The sequence below is a fragment of the Melopsittacus undulatus genome, chromosome 14, assembly GCF_012275295.1.
Source record: "Melopsittacus undulatus isolate bMelUnd1 chromosome 14, bMelUnd1.mat.Z, whole genome shotgun sequence".
Taxonomy (NCBI): domain Eukaryota; kingdom Metazoa; phylum Chordata; class Aves; order Psittaciformes; family Psittaculidae; genus Melopsittacus; species Melopsittacus undulatus.
Window position 1 is genome coordinate 6,913,584 of NC_047540.1, and position 27,196 is coordinate 6,940,779.

The 27,196-nt window shown below is 50.8% G+C and overlaps 2 protein-coding genes, 2 long non-coding RNA genes and 3 other non-coding genes across 19 annotated transcripts; 1 reads left to right on the plus strand and 6 right to left on the minus strand.

The window, feature by feature from the left end:
• Positions 1-88: 88 nt before the first annotated feature.
• On the minus strand, positions 89-1,991 carry RAB42 (RAB42, member RAS oncogene family). The gene is made up of 3 exons (XM_005142439.2): positions 1,955-1,991; positions 1,191-1,542; positions 89-577 (listed from the first exon to the last, which is right to left on the minus strand). The coding sequence occupies exons 2-3, from the start codon at positions 1,403-1,405 to the stop codon at positions 145-147; spliced, it is 648 nt and encodes a 215-aa protein (XP_005142496.1). The 5' UTR covers positions 1,406-1,542; positions 1,955-1,991; the 3' UTR covers positions 89-144.
• An 812-nt stretch (positions 1,992-2,803) lies between these two features.
• On the minus strand, positions 2,804-9,953 carry LOC115945381 (uncharacterized). Of its 11 annotated transcripts, XR_004550246.1 has the most exons (8): positions 8,946-9,197; positions 7,878-8,086; positions 6,772-6,879; positions 5,763-5,913; positions 4,798-5,001; positions 3,781-4,371; positions 3,344-3,445; positions 2,804-3,029 (listed from the first exon to the last, which is right to left on the minus strand). It is a non-coding gene; the product is annotated as an uncharacterized lncRNA (long non-coding RNA). The 11 variants fall into 11 exon arrangements; XR_004550243.1 differs by having other exon boundaries at positions 5,763-6,879; positions 8,946-9,953; XR_004550247.1 differs by lacking the exon at positions 6,772-6,879 and having other exon boundaries at positions 8,946-9,100.
• LOC115945390 (small nucleolar RNA SNORD99) lies at positions 3,114-3,183 on the minus strand. Its single transcript, XR_004079744.1, has one exon. It is a non-coding gene; the product is annotated as a small nucleolar RNA SNORD99 (small nucleolar RNA).
• Positions 3,902-4,031, minus strand: LOC115945388 (small nucleolar RNA SNORA44). The gene has a single exon (XR_004079742.2). It is a non-coding gene; the product is annotated as a small nucleolar RNA SNORA44 (small nucleolar RNA).
• Positions 4,624-4,766, minus strand: LOC117437016 (small nucleolar RNA SNORA16B/SNORA16A family). The gene has a single exon (XR_004550285.1). It is a non-coding gene; the product is annotated as a small nucleolar RNA SNORA16B/SNORA16A family (small nucleolar RNA).
• Positions 9,954-10,169: 216 nt separating the features above from the next.
• TRNAU1AP (tRNA selenocysteine 1 associated protein 1) lies at positions 10,170-23,605 on the minus strand. Of its 3 annotated transcripts, XM_034069150.1 has the most exons (10): positions 23,506-23,605; positions 20,294-20,370; positions 20,084-20,181; positions 19,322-19,421; positions 18,036-18,088; positions 17,336-17,467; positions 14,822-14,941; positions 13,236-13,398; positions 12,295-12,328; positions 10,170-10,652 (listed from the first exon to the last, which is right to left on the minus strand). In XM_034069150.1, the coding sequence occupies exons 3-10, from the start codon at positions 20,167-20,169 to the stop codon at positions 10,516-10,518; spliced, it is 825 nt and encodes a 274-aa protein (XP_033925041.1). In that variant the 5' UTR covers positions 20,170-20,181; positions 20,294-20,370; positions 23,506-23,605; the 3' UTR covers positions 10,170-10,515. The 3 variants fall into 3 exon arrangements, with proteins under 3 accessions (XP_033925041.1, XP_033925040.1, XP_033925042.1); XM_034069149.1 differs by lacking the exon at positions 20,294-20,370 and having other exon boundaries at positions 23,506-23,601; XM_034069151.1 differs by lacking the exons at positions 10,170-10,652; positions 20,294-20,370 and adding an exon at positions 10,884-11,057 and having other exon boundaries at positions 23,506-23,601.
• A 110-nt stretch (positions 23,606-23,715) lies between these two features.
• Positions 23,716-26,450, plus strand: LOC117436984 (uncharacterized). The gene is made up of 3 exons (XR_004550271.1): positions 23,716-23,747; positions 24,839-24,976; positions 25,694-26,450. It is a non-coding gene; the product is annotated as an uncharacterized lncRNA (long non-coding RNA).
• Positions 26,451-27,196: the final 746 nt, after the last annotated feature.

The following is a 27,196-nucleotide window of genomic DNA, read 5'->3' on the forward strand; positions in this document are numbered from 1 at the left end:
ACACCCCCAGGGGCTGGGGCCAGCCTCAGAACAGAAGGGGGACACGGGTGCCCCTCCCCGCCCCTCCCTGCTCACGCACAGGCAGCAGCACTGAACAGGGGTGTTTAATGCGCTTCTGTGCCCCACAGCGCCCGGGTCCCCCCTCTAACACGAGCAGCTCTTCCACCTCTTCTCCTTCTCCATCACGGCAGCCTGGAGCGGTGCCGGCAGCTGGATGCTGCTCTTGACCCCATCCCAGGCCTCGCCGGCTGCCAACCGCCCCGTCCGCAGCGCCTGGTAGATGGTGACCGTCAGCATCCGGAAGGCCTGGACCACGTTGGTAGCGTCCTTGGCCGAGGTCTCGATGTACGGCACCCCCAGCGCGGCCGCCAGCCGCTCGGCCTCCCTCCGGCTCACGCGGCGCTGTGCAGCCAGGTCGCTCTTGTGCCCCACCAGCAGGAAGACGATGCGGGACGGGGGCACCGTGTCCGTCACCTCCTGGTGCCAGCGCCGCACGCTCTGGAAGGACGCGGGGTTGGTGAGGTCGAACAGGAGCATCCCCCCGGCTGAGTTGCGGTAATAGGAGCGGGTCACGGACCTGGGGCAATGGGAGAAATGGGAGCATCGCCCATGCCTGCAGCTCCCCCTTCTCTTACAGCACGGTCCTGGTGCTCTCCCATCCCCTCCAGCCACAGTCCTGGTGCTCTCCCATCCCCTCCAGCCAGTCCTGGTGCTCTCCCATTCCCTCCAGCCATGGTCCTGGTGCTCTCCCATTCCCTGCACCCACAGTCCTGGTGCTCTCCCATTCCCTCCAGCCACGGTCCTGGTGCTCTCCCATTCCCTCCAGCCATGGTCCTGGTGCTCTCCCATCCCCTCCAGCCACGGTCCTGCTGCTCTCCCATTCCCTCCAGCCACAGTCCTGGTGCTCTCCCATCCCCTCCAGCCACAGTCCTGATGCTCTCCCATCCCTTACATCCATGTCTCTTGAGCTTGCCCATCCCCTCTTGCAGCAGAGGAGTGCTTGAGGGGTCCTGAACTGCCTTTAGAGCTGGTCAAGGGCTCCGTTCCCTAGGGACGCCCTTGGCTTTGCCTCACCTGAGCCCCCGCAGCCTGCCCGGGTGTTGTGGTTCCATACCCAGCACAGGGACGCCCATTGGGGTCGGGCTCACAGCTCTCTAAGGCAGGGCCCCCACGGGCAGAGCAGGACTCACCTGAACCTCTCCTGCCCGGCCGTGTCCCAGAACTGCAGCTTCACCCTCAGCCCCGGCTCCAGCTCCACGAACTGGACGTAGAAATCCACCCCCACCGTCTGGTTGATGGCGTCCAGGAACACCCCCTCCGTGTAGCGCCGCAGCAGCGAGGACTTGCCCACCGTGGAGTCCCCCAGCATGATCACCCGGAACTGGAGCTGCCACCGCGGCTCCATCGGCTCCTCGGGAGCGTGTACGGGCAGGCAGGAGCTGCCTCCTCCACCCAGGAGGCGTTCCCGGCCCGCACTGGAGCCCCTTTTATCCCGGCTCCATCCGCATGGATTCACTCAGCGGGAGCCTGGTCCTGTTTGTCCTGTCAAGGGACAGACACTGGGGGTGACACCCTCCTCCCTAAAGCAGAGCATCCCCCATTGCTCAGCCTGGACAAGAGAAGGCTCCTGAAGGGGAGACCTGAGAGCAGCTCCAGTGCCTTAAAGGGGCTGCAGGAAACCTGGAGAGGGGCTTGGGACAACGGCCTGGAGGGACAGGCCAAGGGGAATGGCTTGAACCTGCCCGAGGGGAGACTGAGATGAGCTCTTAGGCAGAAGCTGTTCCCTGTGAGGGTGCTGAGGTGCTGGCACAGGGTGCCCAGAGAAGCTGTGGCTGCCCCATCCCTGGCAGTGCTCAAGGCCAGGCTGGACACAGGGGCTTGGAGCAGCTGCTCCAGTGGAAGGGGTCCCTGCCCGTGGCTCTGGATGAGCTTTAGGGTCCCTTCCAACACCAACCGTGTTGCTCTATGCCATGGGTTGAGTCTTGATGTGTCCCAGCGCTCGGAGCAGCCTTTATCTGGTGTGGAAAAGCCTCACGCTCATGAAACCCTCCCCTTTAGGGAGGTGCTATTTAGTCAAAGCCGCCAAATCAAGCCTTTAAATAACCCTTGTGGGGACACAGCCCCAGGACTGGGTGCTGGTGAGGTTTTGGGGTCACCCTGACCCCCCCTCGGCCCCTTCCCTTGGGGAGTTCTGGGTCCCCCAACCAGAGTAGACCTGTGGGGTCCTTCCATAGCCCCCAACAGCACCGAGTGCAGCGGGGATGGGGCAGCACCCATGGGTGGGTGCTGATGGGGTCCTGCATGTGGCTGTGTCCATGTCCCTTGTCCCCACCCTGCAGCACGTTCCCTGGGGACAGGGCCAGCTCACACATAAACCATCACCAGCAGGAAGCCCCCAGCTCCCTCCTCGTCCTCAGGTTGCCATCATGGACCAGCTCCATCCAGCCATGGGGCTGCAGGTGTAGAACACGCTGCTGGAGGGGATCCCAAGGAACCAGAACCGGGAGGGAAAAGGGCTCTTGTGTCATGGACACAGAATCCCTCCTCACTGCAACAGCTCTGGGGCTCTTCGCTCTCCATCCTATGGGAATGGGTAACTCGGCCACCCGCAGTGTTGGCAATGTTAAAGGTGTCATCTTTGTCCATGCAGGTGCTATTCCAGGCACCCCAATGCCCAGCCACCAACAGGAACCCACCTTGAAGGATCAGGTGGAAGAAGCCATTGGGATTTAGGGCTCATCCTGGCAGGATGCAGGTGCCCCAGAAGCTGCCCAAACCCCAGCACAGGGAACACAGCACAAGCTTAAAGTGATTGCATTTATTCACCCTCCAACATTCCATACCCAGACCCTCCCCCTCCAAGCTCTTCTTGGAAAACTCCAGTCCTTCCATGCAGGGCTGCAGCAGGAGCCAAGCAGGGTCCCTCTTGGTGGGTGCAGGGAGCGGAGCTCAGTAAGGAGGCCAGGATATGGCTCTGCAGAGCCCCTGCAACCCTCATGGACCAGCTCATGCCTCAGCTCCACGCAGACCTGAAGAGGGGTAACAACACAGCTCAGTGAAGGGCAGCAGTTCCTAGAGCCATGGAATTCCCATCTCTCCCTTGGCTCCTGCAAGCCTGGCCTCAGCCCCATATCCGCAGGACTCATCCAGCAGTCTCCAAAGGACGGATCATCATGGACCAGGCTGTACCCAGAGGGCTGCCCCATTAAGATCCCCACTAATGAAGCCCCCATCATTCCCAGATGAAGGAGTGGCCACTTCCAGCACGGGCACAAGAAGCTTGAACCGTCCCTTCCTCCCCCCAGGGCTGGCGAGATCCCACTCAAACACCAGGGCCACTCACCCAATTCCATGTCGGCTTCCTACGATCCAGGCCCTAAGGAAGGCAAAGCCTATCCCTTCCCCATGGAGAGGGGGCTCAGCAGCGTTTTCCACCAAGTAGTTCCTGGAAAGATCAGTCCCCGGTGAGGATGTGAAGCTGGTGGGATGCTGCCCACCAGGACCTGATGCATCAGATCCAGCCCAGGGAAACCCCAGCCTCCTGCTGTACCCCACATCCCTCCATGCTCACTCCCACCCCAGCCTTCCCAAAGGAACACCAGCACAGGCTGTCTTCTGACTGGCCCCTCTCCCAGCAGCACTGCACCAGCACAGGATGAGGCCAGCCAGGATGTTGCTTTTCCTCCTTTTTCGACCATGAGATCGGTATTCAGATCAGATGGGAAAGGGATCCGGAGGGATGGGACACAAGGGCTTGGAATGAGAGCATCCCATTCTCACCTGAGGCCTAACCACAGGCAGGTCCACGGTCATCATCCAGCAGCCAAATGACCCTGGAAGAACAACAACACCCCCCAGGAGCAGGCTGCAGACTGCTGGATACACCCCACATTCCTGGGAAGTCTGTAGGAAGGGCGAGTAACAGCAATGGGCAGGAGAAGCCCAGCAGCCAAAGACCTTCCATTGCTCTGGCATGTTACTGGAAACCTGTAGCTACTGCACTGAGCCACAGCTCTTGGATCAACATGCATCCAAAGGCTGGGATGGCTCCCAGGGATCGGTCTGGTTCCACAGGAATGGTGGGGAGGTAAATCCGTTTATCCCGAGGGATGCATGACATGGATGGAGCAAGAACCAGGGGAGCCTGCAGTTCTTCAGGCCTCATATTAGGAACAGGGAATCCCTGTCTGCAGGATGAGCTTGCAGAGTCCCTGGAGCAAGCCCCACACTGGCACTACCTGGTGCTCAGGCCAGGGGGGGCATGAAGGCAGCCCCATTCCCAAAGTCTGGATCACAGATCTCACCTGTCCAACGCTGAGCCGGGCACCAACCATCCCATGCCCTAGGATCGCCTCCCGTGCTGGGATGCTGCTGGGGAAGAACAGAGCCTTGAGCTTCACAAATGACAGCGGGACCTTAAAGCCCATCCAGGGACCCCTTCCACTCGCTCCAAGCCCTGTGTCCACCCTGGCCATGAACACTGCCAGGGATGGGGCATCCAAACCTGCTCCATTCCACCCATCCCAGCGCCCTCACAGGGAAGAGCTCCTCCCTGAGACCCCATCTCCGCCTCCCCTCTGGCAGGCCCAAGCCGTTCCCTTTGCCCGCAGCCCCTCACCGGAGCCCTGTGCTTTCCTGCCATGTTGCCGCTCGGTTACACGGGTTCAACGGAGCGGCGACCGTCGAGGAAAGCCCTTCGCTCTCGGCTCCTTTTTGACCGCGCCTGCCACAGCACCGAGGCAGACGCGGCTTCGATAGGGCCGCCCCGGGCTGCCCGGCCCGGCTCAGGCCGCTTACCCGCGGTCACCTCATCCAGCGCCGCAGGGGGGGGGAGCGGAGCCCTCCGGCGGTCCCGCTGCTCTCCACAGCCCACGGCAGGGCCCCGAAGCACCGTGGGGAGCGGCGGATGGAGGCGGATGGAGGCGGATGGAGGCCGATGGCACCCGCCCCGTAAGCCCCATCCGCCATCGTAGAAAGAGGCGGAAGTCACCGCGCGGTAGCCTTTTATAGCGGGGCAACACGGGGACTGATTGGCTGTTGCGGCTGGGCCCTGCCGCAGAGCCTTACGGGAATTGTAGTTCGCTCCGCCTATGGCACCCCCATCCGCCATGGCACCCCACTTCCCAAGGGATAAAGGGTCCCACAGCAGCAGGGAATGTCCCATCCCAAGCAGCAGGGCTGTGGTTTATGGGCGCCCCAGCCCGCATAAACAGTATGGGTGGCACAAACAATTCCCTCTCCTCCTACCCACATGAAGCTGCTTTCCCAAAAGGGGATGGAAGCACCTGTGATTCCCTACAGCAGCCACTTCCTTCCTTCCTTCCTTCCTTCCTTCCTTCCTTCCTTCCTTCCTTCCTTCCTTCCTTCCTCCCTCCCTCCCTCCCTCCCTCCCTCCCTCCCTCCCTCCCCTCCCCTTCCCTTCCCTTCCCTTCCCTTCCCTTCCCTTCCCTTCCCTTCCCTTCCCTTCCCTTCCCTTCCCTTCCCTTCCCTTCCCTTCCCTTCCCTTCCCTTCCCTTCCCTTCCCTTCCCTTCCCTTCCCTTCCCTTCCCTTCCCTTCCCTTCCCTTCCCTTCCCTTCCCTTCCCTTCCCTTCCCTTCCCTTCCCTTCCCTTCCCTTCCCTTCCCTTCCCTTCCCTTCCCTTCCCTTCCCTTCCCTTCCCTTCCCTTCCCTTCCCTTCCCTTCCCTTCCCTTCCCTTCCCAGTTGGGGAGCACACCCAACCCTTGGGGAATGGAAGGAAAGTTTCTGGGAAGCAAAAGCCTACCTGCCAAAGCAATCCTGTTGGGTGCATCGTCAATGGAAAGGATTCCAACCAACTGGATTGGAGCAACTGCTGAAATTCCTGCAGGTGCTGATGCCACAGGTCCATGAGAAACGGGGGTGAGAAGCCGGAGACTGCTTCCTGCCCCTGAGCCCTGGGGAAAGAGCAGAAAGGATGAGGGGCAACAACAGTTAGTTTTAAGCCTGAGCAAAAGGCACAGATGAAAGCCATTGCCAGCGCTCAGGAATCACCCTTTGGAGCTGGTCACCCCCCCACAAACATGCGGGGTTGGCAACCACATCAACATGGTCCTCATTTAAAGCATGTGCCTGGGAATGAGCCCCAACCCTTGTGTGGCCAAGCTCTTCTAAAGACAGTCCTGGTCAAAGCTAGTCCCATCCTGCACCTCCTGCATGGATCCTGCGGCTGCTTTGCCCCATCACAAGGCGTTCATTCCCTGGGTGTCCTGGATTCTGCTTGGCACTGGTGTGAAGGGAACCTCGAAACCTCCCAGTCAAATCCCAGGGCAGAAACTGGGAGATCACTGTAGCAAAAGAAAGAAACCCCCAGATCCAGACCTTGGTAAACATCAAGTGTTTGGCAAGACAATCTTCCAACTGGGTGGACACCCAAAACCTGTGATGTCCAACAGACCCCAACCCAGCATGAGCTGGTGGACGGAGTTCCAAAGAGGAGCAGAGAAAATCCTATTGCATGCCTGCATTGGGGAGGCCCTGAGGAAACCTCCTGCTCTGGCTGGGAGCCTCTGTAGCATCCACAGGACAAGGAGCACTGAGAGATGCTCCTGCGCTATGGAAGAGGCTGCAGTTCCCATCACCAGACAGGTGGGAGCAGACATCCTGCAGGAAAGCACTCTGTGAGAAGCTAACAGTGAGGAAAAGCAAGGATGAATCAGGAATCCAAGTGGGTTGCTGTGCTCCCTGGGAATCCTGTGTGCCGAGGGGACAAGACAAGCCCTTGCCATGAACAGCTCCATCTCTTACCACCTTACCTGTGTTATCTACCATTGCTTTGAGCCTGGAAACGTTAGAGCAGAAGCATGGAATGAACTCCAGAAGCTGGTGTATCCAGAATGCTTCCCAAGATGCAGAGAGCAAACCTGGGAGGCAGAAATTCCTCTCAGGTCTTGGTTAGGAGAAGCTGAGCATGAGGAAAGCCAGTACGGAGAAACCGAGTATGCAAAGATCAGAGCCAAGCATCTGCTCCTCCAGAGGGATTCAGAGAAATCCCAAAGGCTTTTGGTACTTGTTGATGTGCAGGATAGGAACCATCTCCTGGACCAAGCAACAGGAATTTTCTCTACTCAGACACATGGAAAACATCATCACTGATTCCTATCAGAGCTCTCAACCCACACACTGGGCTGCACTGGTGCAGAGCCACGTTAGCTGAAGGAATGGTTTCCTTCCTCACCCTACTGGTCAGCATTCCTCACAGCCACCCCCACTGCTTATGTCAAGCTTGGAATTAAACACATGCAATGGCAACAGTCCACCCCACAGCCTTGCAGCTTCTGCTTTGGAAACCACCCCTGCTTCATGGCCAACAGGAACACCCACAGCTTTCCAGCCCTGCACTTGGCCCAACTTTTTGCAGCCTATGTAATTCCAACAGTAATGCCAGTAGACTGAGAGGAATCTAAATTGGATGATCACATCTTCATCAAGTAAGGTAGGAAGTGTTCTTGTAATTACTAGTAAATGCTGCATGCTGAAAGGCAGAGTATTTCATCGTCTCCACGACACGTTTTGATGCAATTTTCATAGAATCATGGAATCCCAAATGTGTTTGGGTTGGAAGGGACCCTAAAGCTCATCCAGCTCCAACCCCCACTTGCCACTGGAGCAGGTTGCTCCAAGCTGCGTCCAACTTGGCCTTGAACACTGATAGGGATGGGGCAGCCACAGCTTCCCCATTCAGCCCATCCCAGTGTCCCAGCACCCTCACAGGGAAACGCTTCTGCCTCAGATCTCATCTGGGACTCCCCTCTGTTATCTTTTTAAATGTAATTGTAGAGAATTTCATAATCCCACTGAGCTGTGATATCATCTGCTTTGGATTTCATCTTTAGCATGTAAAGATAAAAGCAGGATTTACCTTACTCCACGGAGTCCTTGTCTTTCATCTGCTGTTAGGCTAAATGGCAATTAATGAAAGCTTTTCCTGTAGCCATCCATGAGCACAGAATCCCACGCTCCCTTTGACTCGGATTCCAAAGCACAGACTCGACAAACTGCAGGTGACGGCTCTGTAGCTCCATGGAAAAGTCTCTTCTGTGCTTCCGATGCTGCAATGACGGCCAGGAGCTGAAAATGAACATGAAGATGAGTAAGTGATCCACAGGAAACAGCGTGGAGAGATTAACAGCTCAACAGAACGTTGGCTGAGAGTCGCACAAACAACCCCCAAAAACTGGCTCCTGCATCAAGGGAACGTGGCCCAAAGCCTCACGTCAACCCTTGCTCCAGAAAGGAAATGCAGGAGCTATTTTCAGCTCTGCAGCGGCAGTAAACAGGCTTTGGTGGGTATCCTCTGCTGGCCTCTGTACTCCCAGACTGCTCTTTCTACACCTAAGGAAGGGCTCAAGGGTCTGGATATACACAGCTCTGCTGGAACATGGGATGCTCCATCCCTGTCAGTGCTCAAGGTCAGGTTGGGCAAAGGGGCTTGGAGCAAGCTGCTCCAGTGGAAGGGGTCCCTGCCTGTGGCAGGGGTTGGAGCTGGAGGAGCTTTAAGGTACAACCCAAACCACTCTATGACTCTATGAAACTAGGGGATTATGATGGGTTGGAGCAATCATTACTGGCTTTCCACCACAGAAACAACAGTAGAGAGCAAAATGATTTGCCACAGGGTCACTGTCTGTGTGGGTGCTGCTCTGTGCTAACCTGCTCTGCTGTCCTTTAGAGACAGGCTTGGATGGAGATGGCTTATCTGTGCACCAGGGAATATTACACAGCCTTAGAAGCACAGCATAAACTTATAATGATAAAGGAAGTGTGGCTTCAGGTCAAATTATGAGGGCTGCACTATAAAAGCTAAAATCTGGATGGATAAGACAGGTGCAACAGGGGATGAAGGGCACCAGAGTAGCACTGTTGCAGCACTGGAATGGAACGATCTAGAGAGCCGTTAATAGCAGAACATAAACCCCCTTTACATCACCTCTGAAATGCCCTCTGCAAGAAGAGGGGCATCCTCTGTGCTGAGCAGCTCCGTCAGAAGAAACAAAGCACTCTGCTCTCCTCCATCTCTGCAACACTCCCAGCACAGGCAGGGAACATTCATCTCCTTAAATTCAGAGCAACTGAAGGTTAGGACATGGTAACAGCCCACAGCACAGTCAGATGCACAGCAGAGGTGGACACAGGGAGCCTGCAGTCATTCAGCAACTGTACCACATCACTGTTCTGCTCGTAAGCACAGCATGGTCAACCACCACAGTCGGTAAGAAGAGCACAGGCTGACAAATACATCACAACTATGGACACAAAGGGGTAGCAGAATTAGGCTTTATGAAAGTATTGAAATCTTGTGGCAAACCTCTGCCCCAGCATGGGCAGGGAGGCAATGAACTGCTTTGCAGCAGCAACTTCAGTTACCAAATGATTTCTTGGATAGACATTTATTGCAGGTAGTTTTTGTTCCTAGGTCTCCAAGAGTTTAAGGCACAAAAGCCTGGAAAGGGCTTAGAACATGTACAGAAGTGTGATTATTTTTTGCTTTCACCTCTAATGCAACATAATCTTAGCTTAAATAATATTGCTTGTCCATCAGCTTATACAACATCCAGCAAAAAAAACCTGCTTTCCAGGGCAGCAACAATTTGTTGCACAATACAGCGATTGCTCTGACCCCGTTTTTGCTGCAGGATCTTCAGTTTCACCAGGTTCACTCTGACAGGACAGTGGAAGGGAAATCTCATCATCTCAATGAGACCATTTTTCATCCACCATGAAACATGAGACACAAAAGAAGGTTTAAAGAAGGTTGCTGGTAAAAGTGTTTTAAACTGCTTGGCTGGTGGGGAATTGTTCCTTATAGACAAGTGGAGAAGCAAGGCAAACGTGAGAGACATCACCAGATAGGAGGCATCAGTCTGGAGTAGTTTTACAACGCTCCTTTCTGTCTTGACTCTCCAGAAAGCTCTTCAGGTAGGTTAAGAACACCGAGCTCTACACGTGCTAGCTCAAAGAGAACATAAGCTTTCATCTACGTGGTTCTTCCCCATCCTCAAGTCACAGCAACCTTACCCAGTCACTGCAACACGTCAGTGGTATCCAGCAATGATTCCTTAAAAGAACCCATTCGTGGGAGTTGGATCAGAGAACTGAAGATGGTTAAATGGGCAGCAAAGCAGAAAGATGGGCAGGAACCAAATGCAAAGGGTGATTTTACTTAAAAGACCAACTTTTTTATTGGACGTTGGAGTAGAGTCCTTCCCCTGTGCCATCTCGCTGAGAGTTTATAAATTACAATTCCCAAATAAGAGTTCATTTCAAGACAAAAGGAATAAAACTGTTGCAGTTCTAACTTTCCCCATGAATAAAAGTTTACCATGATGCTCCTATGATATTCATTCCGTACAGGGAAAGCCACAGTCCTCCTGTACTTCAAGTAACAGACCTGGGTGGAGAAAGGGCCACCCCTCACTACTGCAGGGTCCTGGCGCAGCATGAACAGTCTGGAGCACACCGGCGGGCTTGTCACACAGACACAGTGCCTCAGCCTGAGGCTATAACACAGCTGGAATCTCTGAAGAGACACTGTCCAAAGGCTGCCAATGACAGTCCATCAAGGCATCATAGAGCTCTTCACTCTGTTCCATAAACTGTTTGTTTGCTTCGTGGACATCTAGCTGAGGTGTTGGATCTAAAGGAGAAAGGACAAATAGGTCACATCCCAAAAACTTTAAGAAAGAAAACCTACACCCCATAAATGTGTTAGTTCGATTAAAACAAAGCTGGGGAGAGTCATAAAACACTCCCAGCACCTGCCCAACTGTGAGCCTGACCAGATCTGCCCTTTCTGTAACGCGTTAAGAAACCACACCATTCAAGTATGTCCCTCTTTGCGGTGGTGACTGCCCCATAGCAGAGTGAATGGAGAGGATGCGTACCTGCACCTCGCAGCCCAGGGTAGCCACTTAAACTGCCAAAGAAGCTGGGGAGCACTAAGGCACCAAGGGGCAGAGTGGAGGCGCAGGCACATGGTCCGGTCTGCTCCCTCCACTACGGGGTCAGAGTGGCTGCTGGGGATGGCTGGGGACCGTAGGTGCTGCAACAAGAGTCACCAGAGCTCGTCTGCCAAAGCCTCGGACATCTCAAAGCATTTCACAGTCAGTAACCCAAAGAGGGGCAGCATCACCCAGTGAACGACACTGAACACAGCCCTGAGGTGGCAGCTGGGTGCAAGAAATGTCTGTAAAGCATTCTGGAGCTGGACAGGAATGCGAAGGGCACGATCCTGCTGCTACTGCAACATTTCCCAATCATTGACTCATTCTATTCCCCAAACCATTTGGAGGATGTAAAGCTCACTGAGCAACACCCACAATCTGCAGCAGCTCTGGTTATCAGAGCAGCACAATCACACAGGTTAGTGAGTGACTAGCACAGTGTGAAGCAACCAGCTGACTGGAGGAAAAACTACCAAGCACTCTGGAATAGAAGGCCTGTAAACACGTTTGGCGTTAGCTGCATTGTGTCGTAACACATCCCAGCAGGACACAGCTCAGAAATGATGCACTGGTGATAGATTACTTCATTTTCCTTCAAATCTCAATCTGTTCGTTTAACTGATGAGAAAAAGACACCCCAGAGATAGTCCAACTACAGAACTGGTGTGTTTCAGAGCAAGAAAACCCCTCCTGAAATGCTTTTAAAAGCCATTCAGGGCTTTCTCAGTGATGTCGATACTGGTAACTATGGATCCTGTAAAGGATCCAGCTACTTTCTACTGTCACCACATGGAAGAATAAGCTACATAAACCAGTGCATATTCTCAACACAGCCATGTGGAACTGCTACTATGAACTGATTATTTTCTTGCATTAATAAATGAAAACTGCTGTACATTTGTCCAAACCAATATGGTTTCATGGCCCACTTCGAGCAACGACTGCTAAAGGAAGTACCTGATCACTGTGCTAACTGATGTGATTTCTTTTTTAAGCTAAAACCACAGTGAAGTATCCTGGCTTCTAAATTCCATGATTTTACAGGAAAATTGAATACTTCCATTGTTTTTTGTAGCACAACAGAAAGAAACACTTTAAAACAGGGTAAAGGTTTGAGTACTAAAACAGATTAAAATCTCAGTGCTGGGGGAGTTAGTTTCAGTCCTCACCAGGTTCAGACTAGGAGCAGCAACTGTAAAACTAGGACTCAGATTTTCTCAGACCTCATGAAGAGATGAGGGTACATCATACAGCGAAATGAAGGGCCAAGTTGAGAAAGACTATCTCTAACCCGTGCAGAACAGACAACTTCAATACAGAGTTTGAGCAACGTACCTTCCAATGCATCCTCACCGACTTCTTCGTATGTCTGCAAAGCAAAACAAAACCCTTAGGACAGCACAGATTTACCTTTTCTTTACAGACGTTACCTGCCAATCACTGCTGCCACATACTGACTTAGAGCTGACTGATGACAACAGAATTCTTCACACATAATCCCTGTGCTCTACTCCCAACAGACTCCATGGGGGAGATCACAGAATCATAGAATAGAATCAGAGATTGCTTTGAGTTGGAGGGGACCTTAAAGCTCCTCCAGCTCCAACCCCTGCCACAGGCAGGGACCCCTTCCACTGGAGCAGCTGCTCCAAGCCCCTGTGTCCAACCTGGCCTTGAGCACTGCCAGGGATGGGGCAGCCACAGCTTCTCTGGGCACCCTGTGCCAGCGCCTCAGCACCCTCACAGGGAACAGCTTCTGCCTAAGAGCTCATCTCAGTCTCCCCTCGGGCAGGTTCAAGCCATTCCCCTTGGCCTGTCCCTCCAGGCCGTTGTCCCAAGCCCCTCTCCAGGTTTCCTGCAGCCCCTTTAGGCACTGGAGCTGCTCTAAGGTCTCCCTGTAAGGAACCTTCTCTTCTCCAGGCTGAACCAGCCCACACTACACTTCTGAGGCAGAAGTTTCTATGCCTGTGGTGTAGTAGGGTGGGTGTCCTCATTTGTTCTACCCTCTAAAACTGCCCATATCAAAAGAACCTTCCTACCATGACAACTCTATTAAAGAGACCCTTTGTGTCCTCCCAACCTTTCTACTCTTCCAGTCCCAGCAATATCCCCCCAGAAAAGGCACCAGTACACATCAAGGTGTGCTAAACAGTTTTCCTTCCTCATGTTAAGACCCCAGACCTTGATGATGAAATATACCCATTACTGTTTTGTAAGCTATGGGGTGTTTCTGTGCTGACACAGCACTGAAGGGTGAGTATGTCACACTGCCCTACCTGGATTGTGCTCTGGGTGTATCCATACTGGGGATAGCTGTAGCTGTAACTGCCCGTGTTCTGGTCATAGCCCCACTGCGCGTAGTAGTTGTGATATTGTTGGTAATACTGGTTATAGTTATAGCTGTACATCTGGTTGTACTCCATGGCTTTCACACGATTACTTGGAAGAAAAAGAAAAAAAGCAGGAATTAAGTTGCCAAGGATGAACCAGGTAAAAAAGCAATGAAAGAGCTTAGATTTGTATCTATGGTGCATAGGCAAGGCTTAGTTTAACATGCAAATTCAGTCTTTAAAATGCTGCACTGTTCACTGCAGCAGTATTTATCATTTGCATACATTTGCAGGAAGAAAGAAGTGCTTTCAATTAATGCCCTTTCCTATATTCCTCTTCATTAATTGCTTTCATTCTTTATGAGTTAATACAGTAATCGCTTCCTGCCTTTGTGAAGGGAAGAGTTCAGGACTGGGAGCCTCAGTTTACAACAATCCTGAACCATGATCCAGATTCCTGGGTCTCTTTTTCTGATAAATAGGACGGAGTGAAGTGCTCTGCATCTTCCTGCCCCCAGGTACTGAGTCTTGCTTTGCAAGAGGAGTTAAAGACTGAGAGCCTTGCAAAAGGAATGGGGTTTTCTTTAGCAAGAACGGGCAAAACCCTCTTCCCTCTGCCACTGTTGTGCAGAAGCTTAAAGCAATGACTCCTTGACCCCAGGCTCTCTGAATCTGTGCTCATCAATGCACAGAGCTGGAAACGCCTATAAAGGGAAAAGGACTACAGATAATAAAAGAAATACTTAATCTTAAAAGCATTTAAAATAGCCTGTATGTTGCCTGAAATCCCCATTCCCTGCCATCAAGTGGCAGCTCTTCTCCAAGGAATTAGGAATCCTACCAGATTATTGAGATGGGAAAGTAATGAGATGAGAGATCTTGTTTGAAAATGGAAGTATGTCACACATCAGGCTATGTCTAATGATGAAATTAGTGAGAAGTAGGAGGAGGGAAACAGCAGCAATCTTCTCACCACGATACACCCCCTTTTTCTCTTCCTCATTCCCCCAAGCCTTCTGAGGTGCCTGAAAACCTAAATGTTATTCAAATAGGGAGCAATTACTATGATTCGTATTACCCTAGTGCTACGAGCCCCAAGTCAGAGCAGGATCTCATTGTACCAGGTTCTGAACAAACACAGAAAACAAAGTTAATCCCTGCCCCAAAAGACTTATATGTAGTAGACATTATCACAGAATTATCAATGTCATTGAGCTTTGCTACCCAGAAATCAAGAAGCAGATTTAGACAATTGCAATTTAACACTTTACATTATACTTTAAAAAATGATCAGATTTAAATATAGTGTGTGCGTATTTAATAATGTATACAATTCAAAACAGTGTTAAATGCTTAACTCTCGAGCTAACATTAGAATCCTTTGGGATTCCTGGGCATTCTCATACTCTAGCTAATTGTTGCCTGGGTATTCCTTCACTTTGGGATGGAAACATCCAGGCATTGTAGCCAAAGCACTAATAGACATTGGTTTCACTTCACTCTAGTGAACCCCTGCCTGCTCTTATACTCACGCTTTTGGTATAGCCACACTCAAGCGTACAGGTTTGGAGCCCAAGCCCACAGCTCCTTGACACTCGGTCAGGGCTCTTTTCTGTTCCAGCTCATCCGTAAACTTCACAAACCCGTAACCCCTGCAGAGATACAGAACAGCTCCAATGAAATAACAGCAAAAGAAGCCACTTAAAAACAGGTACTCACAGGGAAGGCAAAACAGGTGTTGAAGAACGCAGCAAAAGGTATGCTTTTACTAGGGATGTCCCTGCTTTTAGTGGAGACCTTACAGCAGCGCCTAGAGCCTAAAGGGGCTACAGGAAGCCTGGAGAGGGGCTTTGGACAAGGGATGTAGGGACAGGGCAAGGAGAACGGCTTTAACCTGCCCGAGGGGAGATGGGGATGGGATCTTCCCTGTGAGGGTGCAGAGGCACTGGCACAGGGTGCTGAGCCAATGGATTCTGAGGAATTGGAAATAAGCTGACACAAGCCCTGTTGAAATGCAGGAACAGTAGCAAAGCCTCAAATCTGCACCAGGAGGATACAAATAATCTACATGGTTGCAAGTCAGCACAGGATTGACACAACAAAGGCACTGCTTACAGCTAAAACTGCCCCGCTGTGAAGGAAAACATCACTTGTGTGTAGGATTTACTAAGATAGACTTTCTAATCAAGTCCTTTTTGCAACAGGAAAACACTCAAATAGGCTTTTACTACTCTGAACAATGGCACAGCCCTATTGGTGTTCTCAAGAGTGGACCTGAAAAGCAGCTCTTAACATCAGGTACCTAAAACCTGCTCTGACAGCACAACTGGAACAGCGCTAGCACCCAGCCAGCAAGCCCTGGACTGCAGCAATCCTGCACTGTGGTGCTGGCAGCTCTGCACAACAGCCAATATGAATTCCCCTCCAACCCCAAAGGTCCTTTGCGTGGGCTTCTGCTGCTGTAGTGAGTCAGAAGCAATACAACAGCATCCAAGAGGGCAGTGCCAGGATCCCAGCATGGGCTGGGCTGCCTCCTGCAGCAGAAAGATCAAAGACATAGGTGTGGGAGGGAAAGAGGAATCAATCTGGGTGAAGGAAGGAGGCTGGGAGGGTAAGGGCTTGTCTACCTGGGGAAAAGCACTGGCTGTAAGCAAGGGTGTACATTTACAGTGCATTATCTCTTCTGTGGGAACTCTGCAACACCATGTAACATGCTCTTTTGAAGGTGGCATCATGTACTCATCACCTACTGCTCATGGTAGGTCCCCACTGGCAGCTAGTACAGAGCAGCTCCTGCCCCATGATGGGCATGAACTCCTGCAGCCTTTTGGATGGGACCAGGAGTAAGTAAAAGCAGGAAGATTGGCAGTTCCAAACCAGAGATGGGACAGATAAAGGGTGGGATGAGGTGCACTGGAATAGATGCTGGGTGCAGCAAGGGAGACGTTGTTTTGCACACCGGTACCTAAACCAGGTTTTAGTACAAAAGAAAACCCACCTAGAAAGCATTTTTTTGTGGCCAGGACATTCTGTCCTCTCCCTGCAGCTAGAAGAAGCCCCCCAGGCTGCACCCTCATCAGAAAGCAGAAGCCAGCACAGTTCTATGGCATCAGGCTCTTCTCTTGCCTCAATAAGAGGTGCTGGGAGAAAGCTTTGAAGCTTTCCTGATCTACCACTAGGCATGTCCACAAGGCCCAGGTTCCTCTCTCACACCACACCAACACTTGCAGCTGCCTCAGCTTTGAGTAACCACACAAGTCACAACAAAGCCCCTGGCAGCAACACCCTGGTGCTGCTAGGGGAGATAGCCATGCTCTTCCCAAGCCCTTGCTCCTTCCCCGCTTCCAGAGCTACCACAGATCCCCTTTCCCTGTGGTTCCCTTACCAACACTTCCCAAAGCGCAACTGTTGGTCTGACACACATCACCCAACAGCTCTTCTGTAGGCAGAGACTGAAGCAGAGCAAGAACCACTGGGTTTACACCTGTGAGGAGGAGGTGCTCGGAGCCCACCCAGTGCTGGTCCCAGGGGAGGTGGCAGTAACAGCACCATACTGGACAGCCAGAGAGTGACTGAGCAGCTCTGCAAGAGCTTCAGGTTGTACATGAAGGACTCCATTACCGGGGATGTTGTACCCCTCTGGAACAGGCTGCCCAGAGGTTGCATTATCCCCATCCAGGGAGGTTTTCCAGGCTGCACAATTCCTGGCTGACCTGATCGAATGTTGGCAGCCATCATGCTCCGAGTGGGAGGTCAGACCACAGACCTCCAGAGATTCCTTCCAACCAATATGGCTAAGACTGAACCTTATGTGAGAAGGAGGAGAGATCTTGAGCACGTTCTGTAACATGCTGCCAACACACAAAGGGCATCACACTGAGTGACAAGATGATGTGGGGACTGTCAGAAACCAAGCACACTGTAACTGAACATCCAAGAACGTTGTATTCTAAGCTTATAGAACTATGCTTTTCCCCTTAATTCATTCTGTCTTTCCTGTTGCTGCATGTGAAGTGAAAGAGAAGAATGACTAAAAGATGACTTACTTGGATACTCCTGCCTGGTCCAAAACGACTTTGCCACCTCTACACGAGGGATAAACTTTAACAAAAAATTCATATAACATGCCATCATCCACATCAGGAGTCAGGTCTCCCACAAAAAGGGAATATTCTGGACTAAAGAAACCAAGAGAAAACTCCTTAAGCACAATGACACAAACCAAAGAGGCATGCTGAGTGACAGCGAACAGCCTGAACTGCAGAGAGAAGTGATATTAAAAGAGCATCTGATGTATAATTCAAAGTGTTACCAGCTAAGTTGCTTCAGTGACTTAGAATTGTTATTGACATTGTGTTTCAAGTCAATTCAAGCAGCACAACCCATCTATTCACTACTGATTGCTATTGAAAGATAACGTCAGGGTATCTCTGGGTTTCCAGCAGAGTAAGAAAGCATTAAGGTCTCAATAGATTTGCTGTTTCCAATGTATTGATCTTAAATGATAATAAACAAATGAGATACTTTGGTGCTACAGAGTTTAAACACTTCAAAGACATTTCTGACACATCTGCTGTGCCACACAGAAAGCAAAGCATAAACCCAACAGGCAGTGTAAGTTATCCTCCCTCTGCTAAAGACTGGCACTTAGGAACTTGTGGGTTTGTGAGTTTTGAAAACCCTTTGCAAGGCAAATGATCCAGAGGCATTAACCAGCAAACTTGATATTAAATACTGAATATTTACCTGTTATCAGGCTGTTTCCCATACGTTGCATAATTCAGTTTAAATCGCTTTGCCTGAAACAAGGCAGAAATGAATCCATGCATTCAGATGTTCTGTGTGAAGCCACACAATTAGGAAACAACACAATACACTGATTCTGGCTGCCTGCACTGGCTCTCTGACATCTGTAGCTCCCAACACGTGCTACATACATCATCCCTCTACACACCACCATGTTTGAAATTAAACTGTGGCTATTCCCGAAACTGAACTTCAGTGATTGTCTTAGTCCTTGCAGGAGCCGCTCTCATTGTCTCTCTGGTGACTAAGAAGGCATTGAGGGAGATTAACTTCCTTTAATCACGGGCTCTGATTTGAGAATTAAACAGGGCAGGTGAAAGAAATCCCTCCAGGCTTCTCATCCACCCCTTCTGATGCGGCCACTGTCCTCTCAGGAAGCTGACCAAAGCTGAACTTCCCAGTTTCCTGCTCAGGGTATTAATTACACTGAAAGAGGTATCATAAATTTACTTGACTACCTCCCAGTGTAACTGAGGCGGTTCTAGAGCTGCTTTAGGAAGCAGTCATCCCAGCTCCTGCAGCCAACTCCTGTGGGTACAATGGGCAGCTGTGTCAGCCATCCCATGTTAATCTACTCCACGTTGAAGTCAACAGCCTAAAATTAGCCTCGGTGACTATTCTTCCTCCTAACCACCTTTTACATATCTGAGCCGTTTGTTACATGCTGCAGTTACACAATGGCCTAGCTCCTTCTGCACTGTAAATAGTCTGGAGTAACTTTTGCTTGCTAAGGATCAAGGATAACACAAGGCTTAAAAGCCACATTTCTCTTGCAAATCCAAGTTTCTCACAACTCAGGATGACCCCGAGCTCATCTGGTACATATGTAAGAACTTACACACTGAGACAAATTAAGATGGAGCTACAGCTGGGGAGAGGCTGGAGGACTGTGGAAGGGATACTCAATCTATTTTTAACTCGGTCTTCCGCATTAGTACAACTGTGGTAAGAGTAAAAAGGCTCAAAAAGACAAGAAAACAGAAAACCTCACACCACACCAGATCTATACCTGGATTTTATCCCATTCACACACAAATGAGTGGGTTTTCCAACACTTTCCTGCATAAGAACATTCACGGTTTTATGCTCATCACTTTAACTAGAAAGAAAAGGAGAATCCCACTTTGCTAACTATTGAACTTGTCTGTAACCATTCCAAATACAGCTCTGGTGCTATCTATTCCTTCCTAGTTGTGGTTCTCAACTGCCTGACTCCAGTTACTCACCGGTGTAGCCCCAGGAAGCGGTTTTCCATTGATTTTGTGTAAACATTTCTCTGCAGTAGCTAGATCTGCAAACTCTACAAAGCAATAGCCTGCTGGAATTCTGAACACAGGACACAGGAGAGAGAAAGAGTTCACATTTAAAACACATGTCACATAACCAGGAGGGAGTTTGCTTTAGTTGCAATACTTAGGACCATTTCTGTTTCAAAAGATAGATAGCAGCTCCCCGAAAGAAGCCAGCAAAGGAATCTTGATCTCAAGTCAAGGTAGCCCCTACTTACCAGTAAGTCATGTCAAATAGTTCGGCTCACAATTAGCTTAATTTCTGCTTTCATTCACTAGAAGTTTTCCCACCCAGTTGTCCCAACCCGTTGAAAAGTGAAATGACAACATCTACAAGGATACAGAAGCAGAATTCCTACCTCTGCCAGCACCACACACTAGTGCCACAATGAATGCCAGCCTGGCACTGAAGCGTCCAGCCCACTTACAGGCAGCGTAACTCCAAGAGAGCCTGTCTGGCACAGTACACACCCCTGAACAAGTGCTGAAGTGCTGCAGCACGAGGGCTCAACCTTGGCTTGCTGATGGGCAAAGAGCCAGCAACTGTCCCACCACCATACACCCAGACTGGTGGCAGCCCCGGTGGAAAGCTCAATGTGACGATCACCTTGCTGCTGCCAGGACCACAGTGATGCCACACAGAGGGCACATGGCTCAATCCATTGGTAGAACAAACTGAGAACAAGCAGAAACAGTTACCCTGTCAACCTGTTTCGAATGATTTTTACGCTCAGTACCAGCTCTCCCATGGTGGCAAAGGCTCTTGAAACAAAGTTTTCATCCATATACGGCTCCAGCTATAAAAGCAAAAGAGGAAAAATTAGGCCCAGGCATCGACAAACAGGAGAATTTTTGTGTCCATGTCCCCCTAAGCAGTTAAAACATTATTGAGAAGGATTTTACCCTTACACTTCAAAAAGAAGCCTCATTTAAGAGGGTCGATGCCACTCAAAACCAGCAGGCATGCATGAACCAGGCTCAACAGTCTGCAAAGTGGAACCCAAGAGACAGCATGAATTTCAGAGAACAGGGAGCTTTCACAGAAGGACAAAAGCCACTCAGAAAACATACAGCAACAAACTGAGCGTTCAGGACACGGAGGAGGGGACAAGGAGGTGGCAAGGCTCCTGTGTGCACACCGAGGTCGGGCCAGCATTGTCGGGGTGCTATGAGGAACGGTGGCATGTGGCAGGTAACAGTCCCCATGGAGCTGGGCAGGGGGTTGCTGACCTTTGTCTACCTCCCAGGACACGAGGTACACAGGACAGGGCTTAGAGGGGAAACCTATAATCGAGTGCATTGACCGTGTGTTTGTCATGGGTGACAGGGGAGTGTCAGAGGGGGTGTGAAGGGCAGTGAGTGCACACGCTGGACAGGAGGTGTCTGTATGGTGTAAGTGACCGAAGAGCATGAAACAGTGCTGCAACTGGGAGCAATGTATGAGGAAGGCCAGGCTTGATGGAGCTTGGAGCAACATGGTCCAGTGGAAGGTGTCCCTGTGCATGGCCCTGGATGAGCTTTAAGGTCCCCAAACCAGGCTGAGAGTCTAGGAAGGGACTGAGGGAAAAGGATGCCTCTCTGTAACAGATAGCACTGCGGGAGATAACTGAAATGAAGGTTTTGTGCAGGGGACATCCTGATGGGGAGCACTGCACACATCTATACATTTATACACCTCTATGTATCTCTCCACCTGGGTGAGTCAGACAGATGGCCTTGTGGGAGCTGACAGCCCTCGAGCACGTTGGTGTACCTGCCAGGTACCAGCGGCTCTGTCACTTGTGCAAGGGACAGAATGCACAGGTTGTGCAGTGCACTGCACCCACGAGGATGTGCACCAGGTGGCAGATGCCCTGTGGAAGGGGGGTGTAAAGCAGAAGTGACTCTGCTACATGTGCCAGCAGCAGGAAGCAGCACTACTCTGTCCAGATGTGCTGTGCAGAGGGTGATCCTGTGTGCTGTGTGCACAGGCAAGCCAGACTCATGAAGGCAACAGGTAACTCTTGCTAGCAGTGTATGTTCCAAAGAGCCACCGGCTGCTTGTACGAGTGGTAACTGGAAAAGATGGCTTTATGGTGGAGAGGTGGTGGATAACCCTTTGAGTAAAAGAGAAACAGCAAACTCCATGGAGTCTGCTTGCACTGACAGTGTCAGTGTGTGCATGTAATGCACACCTGCTGTGTGTGAGTGTGTGTATGAGAGAAGCACCCAGCAGGATCCCCAGTGACCCCACACACATGAGAGGGACTGAGGAAGGCTACAGGTACTTGTGTGTGCAGGCAGGCCCAGGCAATGTACTGCTGTGGGTCTGTGAGGAGGAAGATGGGTGTGCAGGTAACAGGCAACATGGAAATATGCTGGTGTAACTGCACACACTGGTGTAACTGCACACGCGTGGCTCTGAGTAGGTGTGTGCAGCATGTGGCAGGCAGCAAGGACAGCACAATACCATAGTGGGACTGTGGATATGACTGTGTGAAAGTCATAGACACAGGCAGTGCAGGCACTAGAGTGCAACGTGAGCACATGCAGACAAGAGCGTGGTGGGTGCTGTGTGCTGGGGGTGAGGACACATACTTTCATACATGTGTAGATGTGTTTCATACTCATACATGTATGAAAGTGTGTTTGCACAGTGGAAAGGGGAAGGGACACAGGCACAGGAGCATGTCGGTGTGTGGAGTGCGAGCGAAGGGTGGACAACAAGTGACACTGTGTGATGCGTGTCACTGTGAGCATGCATGTGAGCAGGCAGTGAGAGAAGCATCTGCGAGTGTGAGCGTGCTGCAGGTGCACAAGCAGGGGGGAACGAGGGAGATGCTCTGTGTGTAAGTGCTCACAAGTGTGTGTGCACACAGAAGGCTGCAAATCCTTCCAAGTGTGTGAGTGCACCCACAGTGAGCAGTGTGTAGTGAGGGATACTCTCGGGTAGGAGCATCCAAGCATGTGAGTGCCCACAAGTGTGAGCACAAGTGTGCAACCTGAGCAGCACAAGCACATGTAAGTGGTGTAAGTGTGTAAGTGGTAGCCTCAGAGTGTATGGCCATGAGCATGCAAGTGCCTACAAGCACACGAGCAGTGCATAAACCCTGCACACGTGCAAGTGCACAGGCATGAGGGTGTAAATGCCTAACAGAGCACCAGCAAAGAGCGAGCCACATCAGTGTGCAGCAGTGTGAGCACAGGAAGCCGGGACACTGGTGTAAGTGCCACGGGTGCAACAAGGGTCATTCGGGGGAAGGGTGTGGGGTGTCTGTGGGTGTGTAACTGCTCACCAGTGTGCTGGGCTGGGGGTCAGAGCCTCCGGCTGGGTGTGAACCTGTGAGCCTGCCAGCGTGCACAGGAGAGCGCCGGTCACTCCAGGAGCTTATGCAGGTGTCAGTGCGGCAGGGTATCAGTCAGTGCGAGGGTGGCAGTCCATCGGTCAGTGTGAGGGTGTCAGGGTGTGGGTATCAGCCGGTCAATGTGTGGGTGTCAGTGTGCGTGTGTCAATCAGTGAGTGGGTGCCAGCCGGTCAGTGTGCAGGTATCAATGTGCGGGTGTCAATCAGCGTGCAGGTGCCAGTGTGAGGGTGTCAGTGTGTGGGTGTCAATCAGTGTGCAGGTGCCATTGTGAGGGTGTCAATCAGCGTGCAGGTGCCACTGTGAGGGTGTCAATGTGCCGGTGTCAATCAGTGTGCAGGTGCCAGTGTGCAGGTGTCAGTATGCAGGTATCAGCCGGTCAGTTTGTGGGTGTCAATGTGCAGGTATCAGCCAGTCAGTGTACGGGTATCAGTGTGCAGGTGTCAGTGTACGGGTGTCAGTGTATGGGTGTCAGTGTGCAGGTGTCAATGTGCGGGTGACAGTGTACAGGTATCAGCTGGTCAGTATGCGGGTATCAATGTACAGTATCAATGTGCGGGTGTCAGTGTGCAGGTATCAGCCAGTCAGTGTACAGGTACCAGTGTGCGGGTGTCAGTGTACGGGTGTCAGTCTGCAGGTATCAATGTGCGGGTGTCAATGTGCAGGTGTCAGTGTACAGGTATCAGTGCCCGCCGCTCAGCGCACCCCACCCCTCTCCCCCCCCGCTCCGTCCATGCCCCCCCGCCGCCCGCCCCCCGCGGGTCCCGGCCGGACACTCACGTCCCCCATCCAGAGGCTGGCGGCCATGCTGCTCCCGCAGGCCCCGCGCCGGCTCCAGCGGGGCCGCCACTCCCGGCCCCGCCGCCTCCCGCGGCCGGAGAGAGCGGCGCCCCCGCCGCGGAGGGGCGCCCCGCGCGGCGGCAGCGCCACCTGCCGGCAGGAGGAGCGCAGGCGGAGGTGGGGGGGAGATGGAGGCGGCTGTGAGGAGAGGGGAGGAGGAGCTCGGGTTTGGGGTGCTCGAGGTGAGAGGGGGGGTTGGGAGGAAGGGAGTGGGATGAAGGGGCTGAGGGGAGCAGCAGGAAGGAGCTGAGGGGCTATGGTGGTCGCAATGGCGGGGGCAGGAGTATTGAGGCAGGGGGAATGTTTCCACGCTGTGTGAACCCTTGCAGGGCCGGTGCCTGCAGCCCTGCCCTGGGCATCCTGTTCCAATGCCTGAGCACCCTGTGGGGCAGGAATTGTTCCTCAGCTCCATCTAAACCTGCCCTGGTGCAGCTTGAGGCCGGTTCCTCTTGTCCCATCCCTCGTTCCTTGGGAGCAGAGACCGACCCTTCCTGGCTCCATCCTCCTGTCAGGCACTTGGAGGGAGCCATCAGGTCCCCCTGAGCCTTCTCTTCTCCATTTGAAGCCCCCAGGTCCCTACTTATATGCAAACTACTGTGGATTGATTTTATTCATAAAAGCCCACTAAGTCATTTGCTCTCTCCGAGTTGATGTGCCAGTCTATAGCCACCCTTTTCAGTTGTGCTTGAACTTTTGATGACATACATTCAGTATTGAAATATCTCATGGCTGGAGCTGAATTATGTATTTATTAAGTGTATTCCATCAGATTTTCCAGCAGGTGGCACTGCTTAGACAAATCCAGCTATTGAAATTAATGGCATATCTGTAAAATAATGGTTAGAGAAAAGCAAAATGGCAGTTAGCTCACTTCATGTCTGGTAACTCTCATGCACATGACTTAATACACTCTAAGAGATAAAAAATGCTTTTATCATGTCTGTTTGGAAATGAATTTGAATTTTAAGAAGGAGATTACAAGCTTCTTGTTACTTCATTCATTGCATTTGAAACATCTCAATTAAAAGCCACAGGAAAGCTTCTTTAAAAGAAAGTGACTTTCATCTCCAAGAATGAAGCTACTTAAAAAGCTACTTAAAAGATAAGTGACTGAGAAGTTCCTCAGTTAAAATGGTTATGTATTCTTCTATGTAGTTTTGAGTCTAAAATCAAGCAGATAATTTCTGGTAGCTTAGGAAACGGAGCTGGCTTTTTCTTTCCTTTTTTATTTAGCTCCTGCTGTCTAACCTTCTTCCTCACCTTTCTTTATTAGGTTTCTCTTGCCACAGTGATATGTGTTTCCAGCCAGAAAGCTTTATCTTCAGATATCAAAACTGTTATCAAACAGCAGCTGGAGAATGCCTCCAATGGATGGACAGCCTACAGGATAGCTAGGCAGGCTTCCAGAATGGTAAGTGAAATACCTGCAGGAAAATGGTTTAGTGCTAGTGGCTTCTTTGATCTGGAAAACGAAAATAAGGAACATGGTAGGACTTGCGAGGAGGAAATGAATGGGGGATTTAGGCACTTCCCTCTTAATTCCCTGGAATGCTGATAAAGATACATGACATTTAGGGCAGTCATCCCGTTGGTGTGGTTTTTCACTTGTTTTTTGAAGTATTTGGAAAGGGAGTAAGTAATGATCTGATACTTTCTTGAGCACATGCCTAATCTGCATTATCTAGCTGTTCTTTAGAAGGTGATATAGGCCATCCTGATGTGTGCTTTTCTCTTCAGTGTGATGAAAGGAAGGGAAAGATACTATTTACCTTTTCACAGGTGGAGTTAGAATGACTTAGAAACCCCAGTATGAGATGCTGTCATAAAAGTAAATTTCAGTATTTGTTTCTCATATTGTTGAATTACCTTGTGTAAATAAGTACTACACTCATTAAGTATAAATATATACATATATAGGTAAGTAGATAGGCTGCTGTTTCCATAAAATAAGCATTTGTGCTTTATTTATTGTTAGGATTGTCATGATCAAACGATTTTCAGAAATTTCACTGTTTCTAACACTAAAGTAAGAGTAATTCTGGAGATGCTGCTGTTTTCTTATGTATATTTGTGTCATAGAAATGCGCAGCCTTCATGTCCCCTCTGAAAAACATTCTTGTCATTGCAGGGCAACCATGAAATGGCCAGAGAGCTCTATCAAAGCCTGCTCACTCAAGTGGCATCAGAACACTTCTACTTCTGGCTGAACAGCTTGAAGGAGTTCTCCCATGCAGAACAATGTCTGACAGGCCTGCAGGAGGACAACTACAGCTCGGCGCTGTCTTGCATTGCTGAAGCTTTAAAATCCTATCACAAAGGAATAGCATCACTGACGGTTAGCACAGATGTACTTTAGTGATACCTTAGTGTACTTTAGATGTACTTTACTGTATACTGTAGCATAGAATCACAGACTGGTTTGGGTTGGAAAGGAGCTTAAGGTCTAGTGCCAACCCAACTAGGGGCAGTCACAGCTTCTCTGGGCACCCTGTGCCAGTGCATCAGCACCCTCACAGGGAAGAACTTCTTTCTTATGTCCAACCTGAACTTGCCTTGTTTCAGTTTGAAGCCATCAACCTCTGTCCTATTGCTGTGGTCCTTGATCTGTTTGATTTCTGTTCTTAAACCTCCGAGAAGTTTTTTGACAGTTGCTGACTCTGTTTGAGAGGACGGCAGGGAAGAGCCAGTTGTAACACACTGCATCTGCAGAGAGAAGATCCTGTAGCTCAGCCAAGTGTGATTAGCTAGACTCCTTCACCACCTCCCCTTCCTGCCTTGATCAGACCCTGTGATATGATCACACAGGCACATCTGGTTTTAAAGTCACAGCACTTAAAATTTGTCACTCCTTGTTTTGGCTGAATAAACACTATTGTAATAGTCAAGCCTGGGACTTTGTCTCCATTGGCTGCTATCTTCTCAAGATATGAAGAAGGATTTAATTGTCTTCCTGCTGAGTTTGTGTTGCTTTCTATTTGACGAAGTAATCCTGTGGAATCCTAACAACCAGGCAACACAAATTTACTAGGAGGAGGGAGGACAATTAAATCAGCAGAATTCAGATGGTACCTGCTTTTCTGCAAATCCTTCATCTCTCTGGGGTGGTGAAAAAAAGCAGGAAGCTGTGTGATGGCTGAGAATGTTACCAAAAAAAAGCCCATTAATGATTATGGACCAGCTCTTACTGTGAAGTTGCTTCTTAACGAAAGACATTCCAGCTTCACACAGTAATTTCATATTTTAGTTTCCATGAAGGAGTCATTATGTGCAGTTCTTTATCTTTTGAGTTGAGAAAGTCGGGGCTGTTCAGCCTGGAGAAGAGAAGGCTGTGTGGAGACCTCATAGCAGCCTTCCAGTATCTGCAGGGGGCCTACAGGGATGCTGGTGAGGGACTCTTCATTAGGGGCTGTAGTGATAGGACAAGGGGTAACGGGTTGAAACTTAAACAGCAGAGGTTTAGACTGGATATAAGGAAGAACTTCTTTACTGTGAGGGTGGTGAGGTACTGGAATGGGTTGCCCAGGGAGGTAGTGAATGCTCCATCCCTGGCAGTGTTCAAGACCAGGTTGGATGAAGCCTTGGGTGATATGGTTTAGTGTGAGGTGTCCCTGCCCATGGCAGGGGGGTTGGA

Excerpts from the sequence above, each read along its gene's own strand:
- RAB42 (XM_005142439.2), bottom strand. The coding sequence starts at position 1,405 with ATGGAGCCGCGGTGGCAGCTCCAGTTCCGGGTGATCATGCTGGGGGAC. Across the intron at positions 578-1,190 it reads GCCGGGCAGGAGAGGTTCAG|GTCCGTGACCCGCTCCTATT; the intron begins GTGAGTCCTGCT and ends CCATTGCCCCAG.
- TRNAU1AP (XM_034069149.1), bottom strand. The coding sequence starts at position 23,532 with ATGGCCGCCAGCCTCTGGATGGGGGAC. Across the intron at positions 19,422-20,083 it reads ATTCGAAACAGGTTGACAGG|AATTCCAGCAGGCTATTGCT; the intron begins GTAACTGTTTCT and ends TCCTGTGTTCAG. Across the intron at positions 10,653-12,294 it reads CGGTGAGGATGCATTGGAAG|ATCCAACACCTCAGCTAGAT; the intron begins GTACGTTGCTCA and ends TTTCTCCTTTAG.